Here is a 26,250-nt window from a genome sequence, read left to right as displayed (position 1 = left end):
TCGGTGTCGACATCCTCGTCAGTGTCAACGTCATCAAGCATATCAACCTCCACCAGGTAATTTTAAAGTTTATGCCAGCACACGAAATTAATTAATAAAGTCTTTTCTTTAAAGCTAAACCAACTGTTACAAGATAGCCCAAACATAGAATCCCCTGCATTCAAGGACACTGGTATTTTCATTAAGAACTTCATACTCTTAGAGACGATTTGACTGTGTATCTATCACAATTTCCTCTCAGCTACTCCAGTTCTGTGTCGTCATCGTCCCGTTCAACGTCTTCAAGTTATTCGACACCAACCACCACATCTTCCTCAAGGTACTCAAGCAGATTCATCTCTAAAATATATGAACAAATCCTTTTTAAACATTGTCACCAATCAAAATCTTCTACTTATTTATTACTTTAGCACACTGATCCAGTAATATAATGCTTTTTTAGTGTGTCCACGTCCAGCTCAGTCTCAACATCTTCGTCAGTGTCTACATCATCCTCACTGTCCACATCATCGTCGGTGTCGACATCATCGTCACAATCGACCTCATCTAGCATTTCCACTTCCTCTAGGTAATTGCAAACAATTTACACTAAGTTACAGAAAGCTGCTATAATAAGATATGTTCTACTTTTAAACGTTTTTAGTGCTGTCATTCTAAAAAATTCCATCTTCTTTTCCTTTAACTTTAGAAAAAAACACTACAAATCAACTTTACACAACCCTAAACACATTTTTAAATTCACTACAACCTTGTAGGGAACATTCATGATCTTTAATACTATGATAACCTATCATTAAAAAGTGTTTTCTCTCATGTCAGTGTCTCCACGTCCAGTTCAGTGTCGACATCATCGTCAGTGTCTACATCATCATCGGTCTCGACATCGTCGTCAGTGTCTACAACTTCGTCAGTATCAACATCATCGTCTGTCTCAACATCATCCTCACAATCGACCTCATCTAGCCTTTCAAGTTCCTCTAGGTAATTGCAAACAAGTTACACTAATTTACAGAAAGCTATTATAATGCCATATGTTTGTAGACTGAGAATAGTAAAACGTATTAATTGCTGTCGTTTCTGAAAGGATTATATATTACTTTCATGTACAGTACCTATATGAAAAAATACAATCCTATAATTTGCACGCTTTCTTTGCAAGAGGGAAAGATTTACCTCAAGCTAACATTATAAAGCTATTGCCAAACGCAAGTTCTCCACAAGGACATTAGTATTTTCATCAAGAACTGCATACTCTTAGAAAGACTTTGACTGTCTAATCCTCCCACAATTTCATTTCAGCTACTCCAGTTCTGTGTCATCATCCTCCCTTTCAAGCTCTTCAAGTTATTCGACACCAACAACCACAACTGTGTCCACAACATCTTCCTCAAGGTACTTAAGCAAACTGATCTCTAAAATATGTTTCCTTATCAAAATTAATACTTTCCTCTCATTTAAGAAGCACAAAATACCCTTAAAACATGGTTGCCTATAAAAACAAAACCCTACCTCCTTATTACTTTAGCAGACCGAAAGATTAATATACATGTTATGCTTTTGTAGTGTGTCCACGTCTAGCTCGGTGTCGACATCCTCGTCAGTGTCAACGTCATCAAGCATATCAACCTCCACCAGGTAATTTTAAAGTTTATGCCAGCACACGAAATTAATTAATAAAGTCTTTTCTTTAAAGCTAAACCAACTGTTACAAGATAGCCCAAACATAGAATCCCCTGCATTCAAGGACACTGGTATTTTCATTAAGAACTTCATACTCTTAGAGACGATTTGACTGTGTATCTATCACAATTTCCTCTCAGCTACTCCAGTTCTGTGTCGTCATCGTCCCGTTCAACGTCTTCAAGTTATTCGACACCAACCACCACATCTTCCTCAAGGTACTCAAGCAGATTCATCTCTAAAATATATGAACAAATCCTTTTTAAACATTGTCACCAATCAAAATCTTCTACTTATTTATTACTTTAGCACACTGATCCAGTAATATAATGCTTTTTTAGTGTGTCCACGTCCAGCTCAGTCTCAACATCTTCGTCAGTGTCTACATCATCCTCACTGTCCACATCATCGTCGGTGTCGACATCATCGTCACAATCGACCTCATCTAGCATTTCCACTTCCTCTAGGTAATTGCAAACAATTTACACTAAGTTACAGAAAGCTGCTATAATAAGATATGTTCTACTTTTAAACGTTTTTAGTGCTGTCATTCTAAAAAAATTCCATCTTCTTTTCCTTTAACTTTAGAAAAAAACACTACAAATCAACTTTACACAACCCTAAACACATTTTTAAATTCACTACAACCTTGTAGGGAACATTCATGATCTTTAATACTATGATAACCTATCATTAAAAAGTGTTTTCTCTCATGTCAGTGTCTCCACGTCCAGTTCAGTGTCGACATCATCGTCAGTGTCTACATCATCATCGGTCTCGACATCGTCGTCAGTGTCTACAACTTCGTCAGTATCAACATCATCGTCTGTCTCAACATCATCCTCACAATCGACCTCATCTAGCCTTTCAAGTTCCTCTAGGTAATTGCAAACAAGTTACACTAATTTACAGAAAGCTATTATAATGCCATATGTTTGTAGACTGAGAATAGTAAAACGTATTAATTGCTGTCGTTTCTGAAAGGATTATATATTACTTTCATGTACAGTACCTATATGAAAAAATACAATCCTATAATTTGCACGCTTTCTTTGCAAGAGGGAAAGATTTACCTCAAGCTAACATTATAAAGCTATTGCCAAACGCAAGTTCTCCACAAGGACATTAGTATTTTCATCAAGAACTGCATACTCTTAGAAAGACTTTGACTGTCTAATCCTCCCACAATTTCATTTCAGCTACTCCAGTTCTGTGTCATCATCCTCCCTTTCAAGCTCTTCAAGTTATTCGACACCAACAACCACAACTGTGTCCACAACATCTTCCTCAAGGTACTTAAGCAAACTGATCTCTAAAATATGTTTCCTTATCAAAATTAATACTTTCCTCTCATTTAAGAAGCACAAAATACCCTTAAAACATGGTTGCCTATAAAAACAAAACCCTACCTCCTTATTACTTTAGCAGACCGAAAGATTAATATACATGTTATGCTTTTGTAGTGTGTCCACGTCTAGCTCGGTGTCGACATCCTCGTCAGTGTCAACGTCATCAAGCATATCAACCTCCACCAGGTAATTTTAAAGTTTATGCCAGCACACGAAATTAATTAATAAAGTCTTTTCTTTAAAGCTAAACCAACTGTTACAAGATAGCCCAAACATAGAATCCCCTGCATTCAAGGACACTGGTATTTTCATTAAGAACTTCATACTCTTAGAGACGATTTGACTGTGTATCTATCACAATTTCCTCTCAGCTACTCCAGTTCTGTGTCGTCATCGTCCCGTTCAACGTCTTCAAGTTATTCGACACCAACCACCACATCTTCCTCAAGGTACTCAAGCAGATTCATCTCTAAAATATATGAACAAATCCTTTTTAAACATTGTCACCAATCAAAATCTTCTACTTATTTATTACTTTAGCACACTGATCCAGTAATATAATGCTTTTTTAGTGTGTCCACGTCCAGCTCAGTCTCAACATCTTCGTCAGTGTCTACATCATCCTCACTGTCCACATCATCGTCGGTGTCGACATCATCGTCACAATCGACCTCATCTAGCATTTCCACTTCCTCTAGGTAATTGCAAACAATTTACACTAAGTTACAGAAAGCTGCTATAATAAGATATGTTCTACTTTTAAACGTTTTTAGTGCTGTCATTCTAAAAAAATTCCATCTTCTTTTCCTTTAACTTTAGAAAAAAACACTACAAATCAACTTTACACAACCCTAAACACATTTTTAAATTCACTACAACCTTGTAGGGAACATTCATGATCTTTAATACTATGATAACCTATCATTAAAAAGTGTTTTCTCTCATGTCAGTGTCTCCACGTCCAGTTCAGTGTCGACATCATCGTCAGTGTCTACATCATCATCGGTCTCGACATCGTCGTCAGTGTCTACAACTTCGTCAGTATCAACATCATCGTCTGTCTCAACATCATCCTCACAATCGACCTCATCTAGCCTTTCAAGTTCCTCTAGGTAATTGCAAACAAGTTACACTAATTTACAGAAAGCTATTATAATGCCATATGTTTGTAGACTGAGAATAGTAAAACGTATTAATTGCTGTCGTTTCTGAAAGGATTATATATTACTTTCATGTACAGTACCTATATGAAAAAATACAATCCTATAATTTGCACGCTTTCTTTGCAAGAGGGAAAGATTTACCTCAAGCTAACATTATAAAGCTATTGCCAAACGCAAGTTCTCCACAAGGACATTAGTATTTTCATCAAGAACTGCATACTCTTAGAAAGACTTTGACTGTCTAATCCTCCCACAATTTCATTTCAGCTACTCCAGTTCTGTGTCATCATCCTCCCTTTCAAGCTCTTCAAGTTATTCGACACCAACAACCACAACTGTGTCCACAACATCTTCCTCAAGGTACTTAAGCAAACTGATCTCTAAAATATGTTTCCTTATCAAAATTAATACTTTCCTCTCATTTAAGAAGCACAAAATACCCTTAAAACATGGTTGCCTATAAAAACAAAACCCTACCTCCTTATTACTTTAGCAGACCGAAAGATTAATATACATGTTATGCTTTTGTAGTGTGTCCACGTCTAGCTCGGTGTCGACATCCTCGTCAGTGTCAACGTCATCAAGCATATCAACCTCCACCAGGTAATTTTAAAGTTTATGCCAGCACACGAAATTAATTAATAAAGTCTTTTCTTTAAAGCTAAACCAACTGTTACAAGATAGCCCAAACATAGAATCCCCTGCATTCAAGGACACTGGTATTTTCATTAAGAACTTCATACTCTTAGAGACGATTTGACTGTGTATCTATCACAATTTCCTCTCAGCTACTCCAGTTCTGTGTCGTCATCGTCCCGTTCAACGTCTTCAAGTTATTCGACACCAACCACCACATCTTCCTCAAGGTACTCAAGCAGATTCATCTCTAAAATATATGAACAAATCCTTTTTAAACATTGTCACCAATCAAAATCTTCTACTTATTTATTACTTTAGCACACTGATCCAGTAATATAATGCTTTTTTAGTGTGTCCACGTCCAGCTCAGTCTCAACATCTTCGTCAGTGTCTACATCATCCTCACTGTCCACATCATCGTCGGTGTCGACATCATCGTCACAATCGACCTCATCTAGCATTTCCACTTCCTCTAGGTAATTGCAAACAATTTACACTAAGTTACAGAAAGCTGCTATAATAAGATATGTTCTACTTTTAAACGTTTTTAGTGCTGTCATTCTAAAAAATTCCATCTTCTTTTCCTTTAACTTTAGAAAAAAACACTACAAATCAACTTTACACAACCCTAAACACATTTTTAAATTCACTACAACCTTGTAGGGAACATTCATGATCTTTAATACTATGATAACCTATCATTAAAAAGTGTTTTCTCTCATGTCAGTGTCTCCACGTCCAGTTCAGTGTCGACATCATCGTCAGTGTCTACATCATCATCGGTCTCGACATCGTCGTCAGTGTCTACAACTTCGTCAGTATCAACATCATCGTCTGTCTCAACATCATCCTCACAATCGACCTCATCTAGCCTTTCAAGTTCCTCTAGGTAATTGCAAACAAGTTACACTAATTTACAGAAAGCTATTATAATGCCATATGTTTGTAGACTGAGAATAGTAAAACGTATTAATTGCTGTCGTTTCTGAAAGGATTATATATTACTTTCATGTACAGTACCTATATGAAAAAATACAATCCTATAATTTGCACGCTTTCTTTGCAAGAGGGAAAGATTTACCTCAAGCTAACATTATAAAGCTATTGCCAAACGCAAGTTCTCCACAAGGACATTAGTATTTTCATCAAGAACTGCATACTCTTAGAAAGACTTTGACTGTCTAATCCTCCCACAATTTCATTTCAGCTACTCCAGTTCTGTGTCATCATCCTCCCTTTCAAGCTCTTCAAGTTATTCGACACCAACAACCACAACTGTGTCCACAACATCTTCCTCAAGGTACTTAAGCAAACTGATCTCTAAAATATGTTTCCTTATCAAAATTAATACTTTCCTCTCATTTAAGAAGCACAAAATACCCTTAAAACATGGTTGCCTATAAAAACAAAACCCTACCTCCTTATTACTTTAGCAGACCGAAAGATTAATATACATGTTATGCTTTTGTAGTGTGTCCACGTCTAGCTCGGTGTCGACATCCTCGTCAGTGTCAACGTCATCAAGCATATCAACCTCCACCAGGTAATTTTAAAGTTTATGCCAGCACACGAAATTAATTAATAAAGTCTTTTCTTTAAAGCTAAACCAACTGTTACAAGATAGCCCAAACATAGAATCCCCTGCATTCAAGGACACTGGTATTTTCATTAAGAACTTCATACTCTTAGAGACGATTTGACTGTGTATCTATCACAATTTCCTCTCAGCTACTCCAGTTCTGTGTCGTCATCGTCCCGTTCAACGTCTTCAAGTTATTCGACACCAACCACCACATCTTCCTCAAGGTACTCAAGCAGATTCATCTCTAAAATATATGAACAAATCCTTTTTAAACATTGTCACCAATCAAAATCTTCTACTTATTTATTACTTTAGCACACTGATCCAGTAATATAATGCTTTTTTAGTGTGTCCACGTCCAGCTCAGTCTCAACATCTTCGTCAGTGTCTACATCATCCTCACTGTCCACATCATCGTCGGTGTCGACATCATCGTCACAATCGACCTCATCTAGCATTTCCACTTCCTCTAGGTAATTGCAAACAATTTACACTAAGTTACAGAAAGCTGCTATAATAAGATATGTTCTACTTTTAAACGTTTTTAGTGCTGTCATTCTAAAAAATTCCATCTTCTTTTCCTTTAACTTTAGAAAAAAACACTACAAATCAACTTTACACAACCCTAAACACATTTTTAAATTCACTACAACCTTGTAGGGAACATTCATGATCTTTAATACTATGATAACCTATCATTAAAAAGTGTTTTCTCTCATGTCAGTGTCTCCACGTCCAGTTCAGTGTCGACATCATCGTCAGTGTCTACATCATCATCGGTCTCGACATCGTCGTCAGTGTCTACAACTTCGTCAGTATCAACATCATCGTCTGTCTCAACATCATCCTCACAATCGACCTCATCTAGCCTTTCAAGTTCCTCTAGGTAATTGCAAACAAGTTACACTAATTTACAGAAAGCTATTATAATGCCATATGTTTGTAGACTGAGAATAGTAAAACGTATTAATTGCTGTCGTTTCTGAAAGGATTATATATTACTTTCATGTACAGTACCTATATGAAAAAATACAATCCTATAATTTGCACGCTTTCTTTGCAAGAGGGAAAGATTTACCTCAAGCTAACATTATAAAGCTATTGCCAAACGCAAGTTCTCCACAAGGACATTAGTATTTTCATCAAGAACTGCATACTCTTAGAAAGACTTTGACTGTCTAATCCTCCCACAATTTCATTTCAGCTACTCCAGTTCTGTGTCATCATCCTCCCTTTCAAGCTCTTCAAGTTATTCGACACCAACAACCACAACTGTGTCCACAACATCTTCCTCAAGGTACTTAAGCAAACTGATCTCTAAAATATGTTTCCTTATCAAAATTAATACTTTCCTCTCATTTAAGAAGCACAAAATACCCTTAAAACATGGTTGCCTATAAAAACAAACACCTACCTCCTTATTACTTTAGCAGACCGAAAGATTAATATACATGTTATGCTTTTGTAGTGTGTCCACGTCTAGCTCGGTGTCGACATCCTCGTCAGTGTCAACGTCATCAAGCATATCAACCTCCACCAGGTAATTTTAAAGTTTATGCCAGCACACGAAATTAATTAATAAAGTCTTTTCTTTAAAGCTAAACCAACTGTTACAAGATAGCCCAAACATAGAATCCCCTGCATTCAAGGACACTGGTATTTTCATTAAGAACTTCATACTCTTAGAGACGATTTGACTGTGTATCTATCACAATTTCCTCTCAGCTACTCCAGTTCTGTGTCGTCATCGTCCCGTTCAACGTCTTCAAGTTATTCGACACCAACCACCACATCTTCCTCAAGGTACTCAAGCAGATTCATCTCTAAAATATATGAACAAATCCTTTTTAAACATTGTCACCAATCAAAATCTTCTACTTATTTATTACTTTAGCACACTGATCCAGTAATATAATGCTTTTTTAGTGTGTCCACGTCCAGCTCAGTCTCAACATCTTCGTCAGTGTCTACATCATCCTCACTGTCCACATCATCGTCGGTGTCGACATCATCGTCACAATCGACCTCATCTAGCATTTCCACTTCCTCTAGGTAATTGCAAACAATTTACACTAAGTTACAGAAAGCTGCTATAATAAGATATGTTCTACTTTTAAACGTTTTTAGTGCTGTCATTCTAAAAAAATTCCATCTTCTTTTCCTTTAACTTTAGAAAAAAACACTACAAATCAACTTTACACAACCCTAAACACATTTTTAAATTCACTACAACCTTGTAGGGAACATTCATGATCTTTAATACTATGATAACCTATCATTAAAAAGTGTTTTCTCTCATGTCAGTGTCTCCACGTCCAGTTCAGTGTCGACATCATCGTCAGTGTCTACATCATCATCGGTCTCGACATCGTCGTCAGTGTCTACAACTTCGTCAGTATCAACATCATCGTCTGTCTCAACATCATCCTCACAATCGACCTCATCTAGCCTTTCAAGTTCCTCTAGGTAATTGCAAACAAGTTACACTAATTTACAGAAAGCTATTATAATGCCATATGTTTGTAGACTGAGAATAGTAAAACGTATTAATTGCTGTCGTTTCTGAAAGGATTATATATTACTTTCATGTACAGTACCTATATGAAAAAATACAATCCTATAATTTGCACGCTTTCTTTGCAAGAGGGAAAGATTTACCTCAAGCTAACATTATAAAGCTATTGCCAAACGCAAGTTCTCCACAAGGACATTAGTATTTTCATCAAGAACTGCATACTCTTAGAAAGACTTTGACTGTCTAATCCTCCCACAATTTCATTTCAGCTACTCCAGTTCTGTGTCATCATCCTCCCTTTCAAGCTCTTCAAGTTATTCGACACCAACAACCACAACTGTGTCCACAACATCTTCCTCAAGGTACTTAAGCAAACTGATCTCTAAAATATGTTTCCTTATCAAAATTAATACTTTCCTCTCATTTAAGAAGCACAAAATACCCTTAAAACATGGTTGCCTATAAAAACAAAACCCTACCTCCTTATTACTTTAGCAGACCGAAAGATTAATATACATGTTATGCTTTTGTAGTGTGTCCACGTCTAGCTCGGTGTCGACATCCTCGTCAGTGTCAACGTCATCAAGCATATCAACCTCCACCAGGTAATTTTAAAGTTTATGCCAGCACACGAAATTAATTAATAAAGTCTTTTCTTTAAAGCTAAACCAACTGTTACAAGATAGCCCAAACATAGAATCCCCTGCATTCAAGGACACTGGTATTTTCATTAAGAACTTCATACTCTTAGAGACGATTTGACTGTGTATCTATCACAATTTCCTCTCAGCTACTCCAGTTCTGTGTCGTCATCGTCCCGTTCAACGTCTTCAAGTTATTCGACACCAACCACCACATCTTCCTCAAGGTACTCAAGCAGATTCATCTCTAAAATATATGAACAAATCCTTTTTAAACATTGTCACCAATCAAAATCTTCTACTTATTTATTACTTTAGCACACTGATCCAGTAATATAATGCTTTTTTAGTGTGTCCACGTCCAGCTCAGTCTCAACATCTTCGTCAGTGTCTACATCATCCTCACTGTCCACATCATCGTCGGTGTCGACATCATCGTCACAATCGACCTCATCTAGCATTTCCACTTCCTCTAGGTAATTGCAAACAATTTACACTAAGTTACAGAAAGCTGCTATAATAAGATATGTTCTACTTTTAAACGTTTTTAGTGCTGTCATTCTAAAAAAATTCCATCTTCTTTTCCTTTAACTTTAGAAAAAAACACTACAAATCAACTTTACACAACCCTAAACACATTTTTAAATTCACTACAACCTTGTAGGGAACATTCATGATCTTTAATACTATGATAACCTATCATTAAAAAGTGTTTTCTCTCATGTCAGTGTCTCCACGTCCAGTTCAGTGTCGACATCATCGTCAGTGTCTACATCATCATCGGTCTCGACATCGTCGTCAGTGTCTACAACTTCGTCAGTATCAACATCATCGTCTGTCTCAACATCATCCTCACAATCGACCTCATCTAGCCTTTCAAGTTCCTCTAGGTAATTGCAAACAAGTTACACTAATTTACAGAAAGCTATTATAATGCCATATGTTTGTAGACTGAGAATAGTAAAACGTATTAATTGCTGTCGTTTCTGAAAGGATTATATATTACTTTCATGTACAGTACCTATATGAAAAAATACAATCCTATAATTTGCACGCTTTCTTTGCAAGAGGGAAAGATTTACCTCAAGCTAACATTATAAAGCTATTGCCAAACGCAAGTTCTCCACAAGGACATTAGTATTTTCATCAAGAACTGCATACTCTTAGAAAGACTTTGACTGTCTAATCCTCCCACAATTTCATTTCAGCTACTCCAGTTCTGTGTCATCATCCTCCCTTTCAAGCTCTTCAAGTTATTCGACACCAACAACCACAACTGTGTCCACAACATCTTCCTCAAGGTACTTAAGCAAACTGATCTCTAAAATATGTTTCCTTATCAAAATTAATACTTTCCTCTCATTTAAGAAGCACAAAATACCCTTAAAACATGGTTGCCTATAAAAACAAAACCCTACCTCCTTATTACTTTAGCAGACCGAAAGATTAATATACATGTTATGCTTTTGTAGTGTGTCCACGTCTAGCTCGGTGTCGACATCCTCGTCAGTGTCAACGTCATCAAGCATATCAACCTCCACCAGGTAATTTTAAAGTTTATGCCAGCACACGAAATTAATTAATAAAGTCTTTTCTTTAAAGCTAAACCAACTGTTACAAGATAGCCCAAACATAGAATCCCCTGCATTCAAGGACACTAGTATTTTCATTAAGAACTTCATACTCTTAGAGACGATTTGACTGTGTATCTATCACAATTTCCTCTCAGCTACTCCAGTTCTGTGTCGTCATCGTCCCGTTCAACGTCTTCAAGTTATTCGACACCAACCACCACATCTTCCTCAAGGTACTCAAGCAGATTCATCTCTAAAATATATGAACAAATCCTTTTTAAACATTGTCACCAATCAAAATCTTCTACTTATTTATTACTTTAGCACACTGATCCAGTAATATAATGCTTTTTTAGTGTGTCCACGTCCAGCTCAGTCTCAACATCTTCGTCAGTGTCTACATCATCCTCACTGTCCACATCATCGTCGGTGTCGACATCATCGTCACAATCGACCTCATCTAGCATTTCCACTTCCTCTAGGTAATTGCAAACAATTTACACTAAGTTACAGAAAGCTGCTATAATGAGATATGTTCTACTTTTAAACGTTTTTAGTGCTGTCATTCTAAAAAATTCCATTTTCTTTTCCTTTAACTTTAGAAAAAAACACTACAAATCAACTTTACACAACCCTAAACACATTTTTAAATTCACTACAACCTTGTAGGGAACATTCATGATCTTTAATACTATGATAACCTATCATTAAAAAGTGTTTTCTCTCATGTCAGTGTCTCCACGTCCAGTTCAGTGTCGACATCATCGTCAGTGTCTACATCATCATCGGTCTCGACATCGTCGTCAGTGTCTACAACTTCGTCAGTATCAACATCATCGTCTGTCTCAACATCATCCTCACAATCGACCTCATCTAGCCTTTCAAGTTCCTCTAGGTAATTGCAAACAAGTTACACTAATTTACAGAAAGCTATTATAATGCCATATGTTTGTAGACTGAGAATAGTAAAACGTATTAATTGCTGTCGTTTCTGAAAGGATTATATATTACTTTCATGTACAGTACCTATATGAAAAAATACAATCCTATAATTTGCACGCTTTCTTTGCAAGAGGGAAAGATTTACCTCAAGCTAACATTATAAAGCTATTGCCAAACGCAAGTTCTCCACAAGGACATTAGTATTTTCATCAAGAACTGCATACTCTTAGAAAGACTTTGACTGTCTAATCCTCCCACAATTTCATTTCAGCTACTCCAGTTCTGTGTCATCATCCTCCCTTTCAAGCTCTTCAAGTTATTCGACACCAACAACCACAACTGTGTCCACAACATCTTCCTCAAGGTACTTAAGCAAACTGATCTCTAAAATATGTTTCCTTATCAAAATTAATACTTTCCTCTCATTTAAGAAGCACAAAATACCCTTAAAACATGGTTGCCTATAAAAACAAAACCCTACCTCCTTATTACTTTAGCAGACCGAAAGATTAATATACATGTTATGCTTTTGTAGTGTGTCCACGTCTAGCTCGGTGTCGACATCCTCGTCAGTGTCAACGTCATCAAGCATATCAACCTCCACCAGGTAATTTTAAAGTTTATGCCAGCACACGAAATTAATTAATAAAGTCTTTTCTTTAAAGCTAAACCAACTGTTACAAGATAGCCCAAACATAGAATCCCCTGCATTCAAGGACACTGGTATTTTCATTAAGAACTTCATACTCTTAGAGACGATTTGACTGTGTATCTATCACAATTTCCTCTCAGCTACTCCAGTTCTGTGTCGTCATCGTCCCGTTCAACGTCTTCAAGTTATTCGACACCAACCACCACATCTTCCTCAAGGTACTCAAGCAGATTCATCTCTAAAATATATGAACAAATCCTTTTTAAACATTGTCACCAATCAAAATCTTCTACTTATTTATTACTTTAGCACACTGATCCAGTAATATAATGCTTTTTTAGTGTGTCCACGTCCAGCTCAGTCTCAACATCTTCGTCAGTGTCTACATCATCCTCACTGTCCACATCATCGTCGGTGTCGACATCATCGTCACAATCGACCTCATCTAGCATTTCCACTTCCTCTAGGTAATTGCAAACAATTTACACTAAGTTACAGAAAGCTGCTATAATAAGATATGTTCTACTTTTAAACGTTTTTAGTGCTGTCATTCTAAAAAATTCCATCTTCTTTTCCTTTAACTTTAGAAAAAAACACTACAAATCAACTTTACACAACCCTAAACACATTTTTAAATTCACTACAACCTTGTAGGGAACATTCATGATCTTTAATACTATGATAACCTATCATTAAAAAGTGTTTTCTCTCATGTCAGTGTCTCCACGTCCAGTTCAGTGTCGACATCATCGTCAGTGTCTACATCATCATCGGTCTCGACATCGTCGTCAGTGTCTACAACTTCGTCAGTATCAACATCATCGTCTGTCTCAACATCATCCTCACAATCGACCTCATCTAGCCTTTCAAGTTCCTCTAGGTAATTGCAAACAAGTTACACTAATTTACAGAAAGCTATTATAATGCCATGTTTCTAGACTGAGAATAGTAAAACGTATTAATTGCTGTCGTTTCTGAAAGGATTATATATTACTTTCATGTACAGTACCTATATGAAAAAATACAATCCTATAATTTGCACGCTTTCTTTGCAAGAGGGAAAGATTTACCTCAAGCTAACATTATAAAGCTATTGCCAAACGCAAGTTCTCCACAAGGACATTAGTATTTTCATCAAGAACTGCATACTCTTAGAAAGACTTTGACTGTCTAATCCTCCCACAATTTCATTTCAGCTACTCCAGTTCTGTGTCATCATCCTCCCTTTCAAGCTCTTCAAGTTATTCGACACCAACAACCACAACTGTGTCCACAACATCTTCCTCAAGGTACTTAAGCAAACTGATCTCTAAAATATGTTTCCTTATCAAAATTAATACTTTCCTCTCATTTAAGAAGCACAAAATACCCTTAAAACATGGTTGCCTATAAAAACAAAACCCTACCTCCTTATTACTTTAGCAGACCGAAAGATTAATATACATGTTATGCTTTTGTAGTGTGTCCACGTCTAGCTCGGTGTCGACATCCTCGTCAGTGTCAACGTCATCAAGCATATCAACCTCCACCAGGTAATTTTAAAGTTTATGCCAGCACACGAAATTAATTAATAAAGTCTTTTCTTTAAAGCTAAACCAACTGTTACAAGATAGCCCAAACATAGAATCCCCTGCATTCAAGGACACTAGTATTTTCATTAAGAACTTCATACTCTTAGAGACGATTTGACTGTGTATCTATCACAATTTCCTCTCAGCTACTCCAGTTCTGTGTCGTCATCGTCCCGTTCAACGTCTTCAAGTTATTCGACACCAACCACCACATCTTCCTCAAGGTACTTAAGCAGATTCATCTCTAAAATATATGAACAAATCCTTTTTAAACATTGTCACCAATCAAAATCTTCTACTTATTTATTACTTTAGCACACTGATCCAGTAATATAATGCTTTTTTAGTGTGTCCACGTCCAGCTCAGTCTCAACATCTTCGTCAGTGTCTACATCATCCTCACTGTCCACATCATCGTCGGTGTCGACATCATCGTCACAATCGACCTCATCTAGCATTTCCACTTCCTCTAGGTAATTGCAAACAATTTACACTAAGTTACAGAAAGCTGCTATAATGAGATATGTTCTACTTTTAAACGTTTTTAGTGCTTTCATTCTGAAAAGATTCCATTTTCTTTTCCTTTAACTTTAGAAAAAAACACTACAAATCAACTTTACACAACCCTAAACACATTTTTAAATTCACTACAACCTTGTAGGGAACATTCATGATCTTTAATACTATGATAACCTATCATTAAAAAGAGTTTTCTCTCATGTCAGTGTCTCCACGTCCAGTTCAGTGTCGACATCATCGTCAGTGTCTACATCATCATCGGTCTCGACATCGTCGTCAGTGTCTACAACTTCGTCAGTATCAACATCATCGTCTGTCTCAACATCATCCTCACAATCGACCTCATCTAGCCTTTCAAGTTCCTCTAGGTAATTGCAAACAAGTTACACTAATTTACAGAAAGCTATTATAATGCCATATGTTTGTAGACTGAGAATAGTAAAACGTATTAATTGCTGTCGTTTCTGAAAGGATTATATATTTCTTTCATGTACAGTACCTATATGAAAAAATACAATCCTATAATTTGCACGCTTTCTTTGCAAGAGGGAAAGATTTACCTCAAGCTAACATTATAAAGCTATTGCTAAACGCAAGTTCTCCACAAGGACATTAGTATTTTCATCAAGAACTGCATACTCTTAGAAAGACTTTGACTGTCTAATCCTCCCACAATTTCATTTCAGCTACTCCAGTTCTGTGTCATCATCCTCCCTTTCAAGCTCTTCAAGTTATTTGACACCAACAACCACAACTGTGACCACAACATCTTCCTCAAGGTACTTAAGCAAACTGATCTCTAAAATATGTTTCCTTATCAAAATTAATACTTTCCTCTCATTTAAGAAGCACAAAATACCCTTAAAACATGGTTGCCTATAAAAACAAAACCCTACCTCCTTATTACTTTAGCAGACCGAAAGATTAATATACATGTAATGCTTTTGTAGTGTGTCCAGGTCTAGCTCGGTGTCGACATCCTCGTCAGTGTCAACGTCATCAAGCATATCAACCTCCACAAGGTAATTTTAAAGTTTATGCCAGCACGAAATTAATTAATATAGTCATTTCTTTAAAGCTAAACCAACTGTTACAAGATAGCCCAAACATAGAATCCCCTGCATTCAAGGACACTAGTATTTTCATTACGAACTTCATACTCTTAGAGACGATTTGACTGTGTATCTATCACAATTTCCTCTCAGCTACTCCAGTTCTGTGTCGTCATCGTCCCGTTCAACGTCTTCAAGTTATTCGACACCAACCACCACATCTTCCTCAAGGTACTCAAGCAGATTCATCTCTAAAATATATGAACAAATCCTTTTTAAACATTGTCACCAATCAAAATCTTCTACTTATTTATTACTTTAGCACACTGATCCAGTAATATAATGCTTTTTTAGTGTGTCCACGTCCAGCTCAGTCTCAACATCTTCGTCAGTGTCTACATCATCCTCACTGTCCACATCATCGTCGGTGTCGACATCATCGTCACAATCGACCTCATCTAGCATTTCCACTTCCTCTAGGTAATTGCAAACAATTTACACTAAGTTACAGAAAGCTGCTATAATGAGATATGTTCTACTTTTAAACGTTTTTAGTGCTTTCATTCTGAAAAGATTCCATTTTCTTTTCCTTTAACTTTAGAAAAAAACACTACAAATCAACTTTACACAACCCTAAACACATTTTTAAATTCACTACAACCTTGTAGGGAACATTCATGATCTTTAATACTATGATAACCTATCATTAAAAAGTGTTTTCTCTCATGTCAGTGTCTCCACGTCCAGTTCAGTGTCGACATCATCGTCAGTGTCTACATCATCATCGGTCTCGACATCGTCGTCAGTGTCTACAACTTCGTCAGTATCAACATCATCGTCTGTCTCAACATCATCCTCACAATCGACCTCATCTAGCCTTTCAAGTTCCTCTAGGTAATTGCAAACAAGTTACACTAATTTAAAGAAAGCTATTATAATGCCATATGTTTCTAGACTGAGAATAGTAAAACGTATTAATTGCTGTCGTTTCTGAAAGGATTATATATTACTTTCATGTACAGTACCTATATGAAAACATACAATCCTATAATTTGCACGCTTTCTTTGCAAGAGGGAAAGATTTACCTCAAGCTAACATTAGAAAGCTATTGCCAAACGCAAGTTCTCCACAAGGACATTAGTATTTTCATCAAGAACTGCATACTTTTAGAAAGACTTTGACTGTCTAATCCTCCCACAATTTCATTTCAGCTACTCCAGTTCTGTTTCATCATCCTCCCTTTCAAGCTCTTCAAGTTATTCGACACCAACAACCACAACTGTGTCCACAACATCTTCCTCAAGGTACTTAAGCAAACTGATCTCTAAAATATGTTTCCTTATCAAAATTAATACTTTCCTCTCATTTAAGAAGCACAAAATACCCTTAAAACATGGTTGCCTATAAAAACAAAACCCTACCTCCTTATTTCTTTAGCAGACCGAAAGATTAATATACATGTTATGCTTTTGTAGTGTGTCCACGTCTAGCTCGGTGTCGACATCCTCGTCAGTGTCAACGTCATCAAGCATTTCAACCTCCACCAGGTAATTTCAAAGTTTATGCCAGCACACGAAATTAATTAATAAAGTCTTTTCTTTAAAGCTAAACCAACTGTTACAAGATAGCCCAAACATAGAATCCCCTGCATTCAAGGACACTGGTATTTTCATTAAGAACTTCATACTCTTAGAGACGATTTGACTGTGTATCTATCACAATTTCCTCTCAGCTACTCCAGTTCTGTGTCGTCATCGTCCCGTTCAACGTCTTCAAGTTATTCGACACCAACCACCACATCTTCCTCAAGGTACTTAAGCAGATTCATCTCTAAAATATATGAACAAATCCTTTTTAAACATTGTCACCAATCAAAATCTTCTACTTATTTATTACTTTAGCACACTGATCCAGTAATATAATGCTTTTTTAGTGTGTCCACGTCCAGCTCAGTCTCAACATCTTCGTCAGTGTCTACATCATCCTCACTGTCCACATCATCGTCGGTGTCGACATCATCGTCACAATCGACCTCATCTAGCATTTCCACTTCCTCTAGGTAATTGCAAACAATTTACACTAAGTTAAAGAAAGCTGCTATAATGAGATATGTTCTACTTTTGAACGTTTTTAGTGCTGTCATTCTGAAAAGATTCCATTTTCTTTTCCTTTAACTTTAGAAAAAAAGACTACAAATCAACTTTACACAACCCTAAACACATTTTTAAATTCAGTACAACCTTGTAGGGAACATTCATGATCTTTAATACTATGATAACCTATCATTAAAAAGTGTTTTCTCTCATGTCAGTGTCTCCACGTCCAGTTCAGTGTCGACATCATCGTCAGTGTCTACATCATCATCGGTCTCGACATCGTCGTCAGTGTCTACAACTTCGTCAGTATCAACATCATCGTCTGTCTCAACATCATCCTCACAATCGACCTCATCTAGCCTTTCAAGTTCCTCTAGGTAATTGCAAACAAGTTACACTAATTTACAGAAAGCTATTATAATGCCATATGTTTGTAGACTGAGAATAGTAAAACGTATTAATTGCTGTCGTTTCTGAAAGGATTATATATTTCTTTCATGTACAGTACCTATATGAAAAAATACAATCCTATAATTTGCACGCTTTCTTTGCAAGAGGGAAAGATTTACCTCAAGCTAACATTATAAAGCTATTGCCAAATGCAAGTTCTCCACAAGGACATTAGTATTTTCATCAAGAACTGCATACTTTTAGAAAGACTTTGACTGTCTAATCCTCCCACAATTTCATTTCAGCTACTCCAGTTCTGTGTCATCATCCTCCCGTTCAAGCTCTTCAAGTTATTCGACACCAACAACCACAACTGTGTCCACAACATCTTCCTCAAGGTACTTAAGCAAACTGATCTCTAAAATATGTTTCCTTATCAAAATTAATACTTTCCTCTCATTTAAGAAGCACAAAATACCCTTAAAACATGGTTGCCTATAAAAACAAAACCCTACCTCGTTATTACTTTAGCAGACCGAAAGATTAATATACATGTTATGCTTTTGTAGTGTGTCCACGTCTAGCTCGGTGTCGACATCCTCGTCAGTGTCAACGTCATCAAGCATTTCAACCTCCACCAGGTAATTTCAAAGTTTATGCCAGCACACGAAATTAATTAATAAAGTCTTTTCTTTAAAGCTAAACCAACTGTTACAAGATAGCCCAAACATAGAATCCCCTGCATTCAAGGACACTGGTATTTTCATTAAGAACTTCATACTCTTAGAGACGATTTGACTGTGTATCTATCACAATTTCCTCTCAGCTACTCCAGTTCTGTGTCGTCATCGTCCCGTTCAACGTCTTCAAGTTATTCGACACCAACCACTACCTCTTCCTCAAGGTACTCAAGCAGATTCATCTCTAAAATATATGAACAAATCCTTTTTAAACATTGTCACCAATCAAAGTCTTCTACTTATTTATTACTTTAGCACACTGATCCAGTAATATAATGCTTTTTTAGTGTGTCCACGTCCAGCTCGGTCTCAACATCTTCGTCAGTGTCTACATCATCCTCACTGTCCACATCATCGTCGGTGTCGACATCATCGTCACAATCGACCTCATCTAGCATTTCCACTTCCTCTAGGTAATTGCAAACAATTTACACTAAGTTACAGAAAGCTTCTATAATGAGATATGTTCTACTTTTAAACGTTTTTAGTGCTGTTATTCTGAAAGGATTTCATCTTCTTTTCCTTTAACTTTAGAAAAAAACGCCAAAATCAACTTTACACAACCCTAAACACATTTTCAAATAACTACAACCTTGTAGGGAACATTCATGATCTTCAATACTATGATAACCTATCATTAAAAAGTGTTTTCTCTCATGTCAGTGTCTCCACGTCCAGTTCAGTGTCGACATCATCGTCAGTGTCTACATCATCATCGGTCTCGACATCGTCGTCAGTGTCTACAACTTCGTCAGTATCAACATCATCGTCTGTCTCAACATCATCCTCACAATCGACCTCATCTAGCCTTTCAAGTTCCTCTAGGTAATTGCAAACAAGTTACACTAATTTACAGAAAGCTATTATAATGCCATATGTTTCTAGACTGAGAATAGTAAAACGTATTAATTGCTGTCGTTTCTAAAAGGATTATATATTACTTTCATGTACAGTACCTATATGAAAAAATACAATCCTATAATTTGCACGCTTTCTTTGCAAGAGGGAAAGATTTACCTCAAGCTAACATTATAAAGCGATTGCCAAAAGCAAGTTCTCCACAAGGACGTTGGTATTTTTATCAAAAACTGCATACTCTTAGAAAGACTTTGACTGTCTAATCCTCCCACAATTTCATTTCAGCTACTCCAGTTCTGTGTCATCATCCTCCCTTTCAAGCTCTTCAAGTTATTCGACACCAACAACCACAACTGTGTCCACTACATCTTCCTCAAGGTACTTAAGCTAACTGATCCCTACGATATGTTTACTTTGAAGTTGCTCTAGGTTATTGCAAAGAAGTTACACTAATTTACAGAAAGCTGATATAATGCCGTATGTTTCAAGATTGAGAATAGTAAAACGTATTAATTGCTGTCCTTTCTGAAAGGATTATATATTACTTTTATGTACAGTACCTATACGAACATACAATCCTTCTATTAGCACGCTTTATTTGCAAGAGTGAAATATTTACCTCAAGCTAACATTATAAAGTTATTGCCAAACGCAAGTTTTCCACAAGGACATAAGTATTTTTATCAAGAACTGCATACTAGTAGAAACAATTTTACTGTCTAATCCTCCCACAATTTCATTTCAGCTACTCCAGTTCTGTGTCATCATCCTCCCTTTCAAGCTCTTCAAGTTATTCGACACCAACAACCACAACTGTGTCCACTACATCTTCCTCACGGTACTTAAGGAAACTGATCTCTAAAATATGTTTTCTTATCAAAATTAATACTTTTCGCCCATTTAAGAAGCACAAAATGCCCTAAAAACACTGTTGCCTATAAAAACAAAATCCTACTTCTTTATTACTTCAGCAGAATTAGAGATTAATATACATGTAATGCTTTTGTAGTGTGTCCACGTCCAGCTTGGTGTCGACATCCTCGTCAGTGTCAACGTCTTCACGTATTTCAACCTCCACCAGGTAATTTGAAATTATATGCAGCACCAAAAAAATTATTTGTTGAATCCTTTTGTGAAAAGCTAAACGAATTGTCACACGATAGCAAACTTTAAACGGAACAGTTAACGTTGTTCAGGATATACTTTTAAAAATCGACTTCTTTTTTCACATTTATTTGAAACAGTTATAGTTGAAGTTTTATTTTCAGCCTAAAAGCTATATTCTATTTTTACCTTTTCCTAGTGCATCCCAAATAAGGGTGAGTGAAACGGCACTTTCTACCAAAAGGGTATCCACCAGCAGCTCCAGGAGCGAAATCTCTGTGCCCATACCGTGAGTAACAACTGGATGTGATAATTAATATTTAGAGTAATTAGATATTTTGCTACGAACTGCAAAAATCTAAAGCATACTTACATGCATGACTCCTGGTATTTGAGGTTTTAATACCACAAACTTTTTTTAGCCTTGCTTGAAATCAATCTGATTATCTTTGAATTAGAAACATTAAAATCCACAAGCCCGGACACTCATTACAAATTGGCAATCAATTTGAAAAAAAAAATCCAGACTTTTTCTACAATTTGCAAATGCTAAGTGGCGGAATATTATTATGTAATAATATCGATTTATACTAATTTTGTCTAAATTTGAACTTAAGGTTGTGTTTTAAAAAATCTTATCTTCAACTGGTCAAGTCTAACACTAACAGAATAAATGAGGTCTGTGCACCAATGAGAATCAACTAAAAAAATCTTTTTTGGCTAACTTAAAATAGAAATAAACGTAGTACACACAACACTCGTTAGGAATTAAAGATTCTTGCAATTTAGTGAGATTTTAACCTTATGAGACCATGTGTTTTACAATAAGTGCTTCTTCGTCAAGTTCTGTGTCAACATCATCAAGCATTTCAACCTCATCCACGTAATTAAAACCTATTTAGTGATTTAAGGAACTATCAAAATAAGTGATACGTTCATGAACAAAACCAAACAACGAGATTTCTTCATTTCGCCTTTTTAAAGACAAAAGCAAGGTTACATACAGTCAGGTAACCATATTTCGTTGTGGGACAGAATTACCAGTTCCGGTTACCTCACGGTATAATCATCATAAAATAAGAAAGAAAAAGGAAATCTTGATAAGACAGCCTACTACTATCTTGATAAGACAGCCTACTACTACAATCTTGATAAGACAGCCTACTACTACAGCATAACAAAGAAGAATTCATATCTTCATTAACAACATCATAAATTTAAATATGATCTCACTTTCTAACAATCAAAATTTGCAATCACTCCTCTATTTCATCATCAATTAGAATCCTACTCCCTCAATACTTTAGTACACTGTAGAATTAGACAATTCCACTTTAGTCTGTCACCACCACTTTAATATCGACATCATCCTTTAGTGTGTCCACATCATCGTCAGTATTGACAAAATCCTCAGCGTCCACAACATCCTCGGTCTTGACCTCATCGTCTGTCTCGATATCGTCGTCACAATCGACCTCATCTAGCATTTCCACTTCCTCTAGGTAATTGCAAACAATTTACACTAAGTTACAGAAAGCTTCTATAATGAGATATGTTCTACTTTTAAACGTCTTTAGTGCTGTCATTCCGAAAGGATTCCATCTTCTTTTCCTTTAACTTTAGAAAAAACACTCTACAAATCATCTTTACACAACACTAAACACATTTTTAAATAACTACAACCCTGTAGGGAACATTCATGATCTTCAATACTATGATAACCTATCATTAAAAAGTGTTTTCTCTCATGTCAGTGTCTCCACGTCCAGTTCAGTGTCGACATCATCGTCAGTGTCTACATCATCATCGGTCTCGACATCGTCGTCAGTGTCTACAACTTCGTCAGTATCAACATCATCGTCTGTCTCAACATCATCCTCACAATCGACCTCATCTAGCCTTTCAAGTTCCTCTAGGTAATTGCAAACAAGTTACACTAATTTACAGAAAGCTATTATAATGCCATATGTTTGTAGACTGAGAATAGTAAAACGTATTAATTGCTGTCGTTTCTGAAAGGATTATATATTACTTTCATGTACAGTACCTATATGAAAACATACAATCCTATAATTTGCACGCTTTCTTTGCAAGAGGGAAAGATTTACCTCAAGCTAACATTATAAAGCTATTGCCAAACGCAAGTTCTCCACAAGGACATTAGTATTTTCATCAAGAACTGCATACTCTTAGAAAGACTTTGACTGTCTAATCCTCCCACAATTTCATTTCAGCTACTCCAGTTCTGTGTCATCATCCTCCTTTTCAAGCTCTTCAAGTTATTCGACACCAACAACCACAACTGTGTCCACTACATCTTCCTCAAGGTACTTAAGCAAACTGAACTGTAAAATATGTTTACTTAATTATCAAAATTAATACTTTTCTCTCATTTAAGAAGCACAAAATACCATTAAAACATGGTTGCCTATAAAAAGAAAACCCTACTTCCTTATTACTTTAGCAGACCGAAAGATTAATATACATGTTGTGCTTTTGTAGTGTGTCAACGTCTAGCTCGGTGTCGACATCCTCGTCAGTGTCAACGTCATCAAGGATTTCAACCTCCACCAGGTAATTTCAAAGTTTATGCCAGCACACGAAATTAATTAATAAAGTGTTTTCTTTAAAGCTAAACCAACTGTTACAAAATAGCCCAAACATAGAATCCCCTGCATTCAAGGACACTGGTATTTTCATTAAGAACTTCATACTCTTAGAGACGATTTGACTGTGTATCTATCACAATTTCCTCTCAGCTACTCCACTTCTGTGTCGTCATCGTCCCGTTCAACGTCTTCAAGTTATTCGACACCAACCACCACATCTTCCTCAAGGTACTTAAGCAGATTCATCTCTAAAATATATGAACAAATCCTTTTTAAACATTGTCACCAATCAAAATCTTCTACTTATTTATTACTTTAGCACACTGATCCAGTAATATAATGCTTTTTTAGTGTGTCCACGTCCAGCTCAGTCTCAACATCTTCGTCAGTGTCTACATCATCCTCACTGTCCACATCATCGTCGGTGTTGACATCATCGTCACAATCGACCTCATCTAGCATTTCCACTTCCTCTAGGTAATTGCAAACAATTTACACTAAGTTACAGAAAGCTGCTATAATGAGATATGTTCTACTTTTAAACGTTTTTAGTGCTGTCATTCTGAAAAGATTCCATCTTCTTTTCCTTTAACTTTAGAAAAAAACACTACAAATCAACTTTACACAACCCTAAACACATTTTTAAATTCACTACAACCTTGTAGGGAACATTCATGATCTTTAATACTATGATAACCTATCATTAAAAAGTGTTTTCTCTCATGTCAGTGTCTCCACGTCCAGTTCAGTGTCGACATCATCGTCAGTGTCTACATCATCATCGGTCTCGACATCGTCGTCAGTGTCTACAACTTCGTCAGTATCAACATCATCGTCTGTCTCAACATCATCCTCACAATCGACCTCATCTAGCCTTTCAAGTTCCTCTAGGTAATTGCAAACAAGTTACACTAATTTACAGAAAGCTATTATAATGCCATATGTTTCTAGAATGAGAATAGTAAAACGTATTAATTGCTGTCGTTTCTGAAAGGATTATATATTACTTTCATGTACAGTACCTATATGAAAACATACAATCCTATAATTTGCACGCTTTCTTTGCAAGAGGGAAAGATTTACCTCAAGCTAACATTATAAAGCTATTGCCAAACGCAAGTTCTCCACAAGGACATTAGTATTTTCATCAAGAACTGCATACTCTTAGAAAGACTTTGACTGTCTAATCCTCCCACAATTTCATTTCAGCTACTCCAGTTCTGTGTCATCATCCTCCCGTTCAAGCTCTTCAAGTTATTCGACACCAACAACCACAACTGTGTCCACAACATCTTCCTCAAGGTACTTAAGCAAACTGATCTCTAAAATATGTTTCCTTATCAAAATTAATACTTTTCTCTCATTTAAGAAGCACAAAATACCCTTAAAACATGGTTGCCTATAAAAACAAAACCCTACCTCCTTATTACTTTAGCAGACCGAAAGATTAATATACATGTTATGCTTTTGTAGTGTGTCAACGTCTAGCTCGGTGTCGACATCCTCGTCAGTGTCAACGTCATCAAGCATTTCAACCTCCACCAGGTAATTTCAAAGTTTATGCCAGCACACGAAATTAATTAATAAAGTCTTTTCTTTAAAACTAAACCAACTGTTAAAATATAGCCCAAACATAGAATCCCCTGCATTCAAGGACACTGGTATTTTCATTAAGAACTTCATACTCTTAGAGACGATTTGACTGTGTATCTATCACAATTTCCTCTCAGCTACTCCAGTTCTGTGTCGTCATCGTCCCGTTCAACGTCTTCAAGTTATTCGACACCAACCACCACATCTTCCTCAAGGTACTTAAGCAAATTCATCTCTAAAATATATGAACAAATCCTTTTTAAACATTGTCACCAATCAAAATCTTCTACTTATTTATTACTTTAGCACACTGATCCAGTAATATAATGCTTTTTTAGTGTGTCCACGTCCAGCTCGGTCTTAACATCTTCGTCAGTGTCTACATCATCCTCACTGTCCACATCATCGTCGGTGTCGAAATCATCGTCACAATCCACCTCATCTAGCATTTCCACTTCCTCTAGGTAATTGCAAACAATTTACACTAAGTTACAGAAAGCTGCTATAATGAGATATGTTCTACTTTTAAACGTTTTTAGTGCTGTCATTCTGAAAAGATTCCATCTTCTTTTCCTTTAACTTTAGAAAAAAACACTACAAATCAACTTTACACAACCCTAAACACATTTTTAAATTCACTACAACCTTGTAGGGAACATTCATGATCTTTAATACTATGATAACCTATCATTAAAAAGTGTTTTCTCTCATGTCAGTGTCTCCACGTCCAGTTCAGTGTCGACATCATCGTCAGTGTCTACATCATCATCGGTCTCGACATCGTCGTCAGTGTCTACAACTTCGTCAGTATCAACATCATCGTCTGTCTCAACATCATCCTCACAATCGACCTCATCTAGCCTTTCAAGTTCCTCTAGGTAATTGCAAACAAGTTACACTAATTTACAGAAAGCTATTATAATGCCATATGTTTCTAGAATGAGAATAGTAAAACGTATTAATTGCTGTCGTTTCTTAAA

General features: G+C 36.4%; 1 protein-coding gene and 1 long non-coding RNA gene across 2 annotated transcripts in view; both read left to right on the top strand.

Annotated features, from left to right (window-relative positions):
• LOC138049714 (mucin-2-like) overlaps positions 1–26,250 on the top strand; it is a 78,113-nt gene that overhangs the window by 38,464 nt on the left and 13,399 nt on the right. The window contains exons 28-37 of the mRNA XM_068896117.1: positions 463–568; positions 802–888; positions 1,564–1,608; positions 2,916–2,972; positions 3,602–3,727; positions 5,182–5,307; positions 6,084–6,131; positions 7,138–7,242; positions 8,733–8,822; positions 9,935–10,045. Of these exons, the coding sequence (XP_068752218.1) occupies positions 463–568; positions 802–888; positions 1,564–1,608; positions 2,916–2,972; positions 3,602–3,727; positions 5,182–5,307; positions 6,084–6,131; positions 7,138–7,242; positions 8,733–8,822; positions 9,935–10,045 (901 nt within the window). The remainder of the gene's footprint in view (positions 1–462; positions 569–801; positions 889–1,563; positions 1,609–2,915; positions 2,973–3,601; positions 3,728–5,181; positions 5,308–6,083; positions 6,132–7,137; positions 7,243–8,732; positions 8,823–9,934; positions 10,046–26,250) is intronic.
• Positions 15,543–16,110, top strand: LOC138050056 (uncharacterized). The gene is made up of 3 exons (XR_011132550.1): positions 15,543–15,606; positions 15,778–15,849; positions 16,033–16,110. It is a non-coding gene; the product is annotated as an uncharacterized lncRNA (long non-coding RNA).

The sequence above is a fragment of the Montipora capricornis genome, chromosome 5 (assembly GCF_036669925.1).
Source record: "Montipora capricornis isolate CH-2021 chromosome 5, ASM3666992v2, whole genome shotgun sequence".
Lineage (NCBI taxonomy): Eukaryota > Metazoa > Cnidaria > Anthozoa > Scleractinia > Acroporidae > Montipora > Montipora capricornis.
Note: the sequence above shows the minus strand (reverse complement) of the source record. Positions and strands in the feature narration are given on the sequence as shown.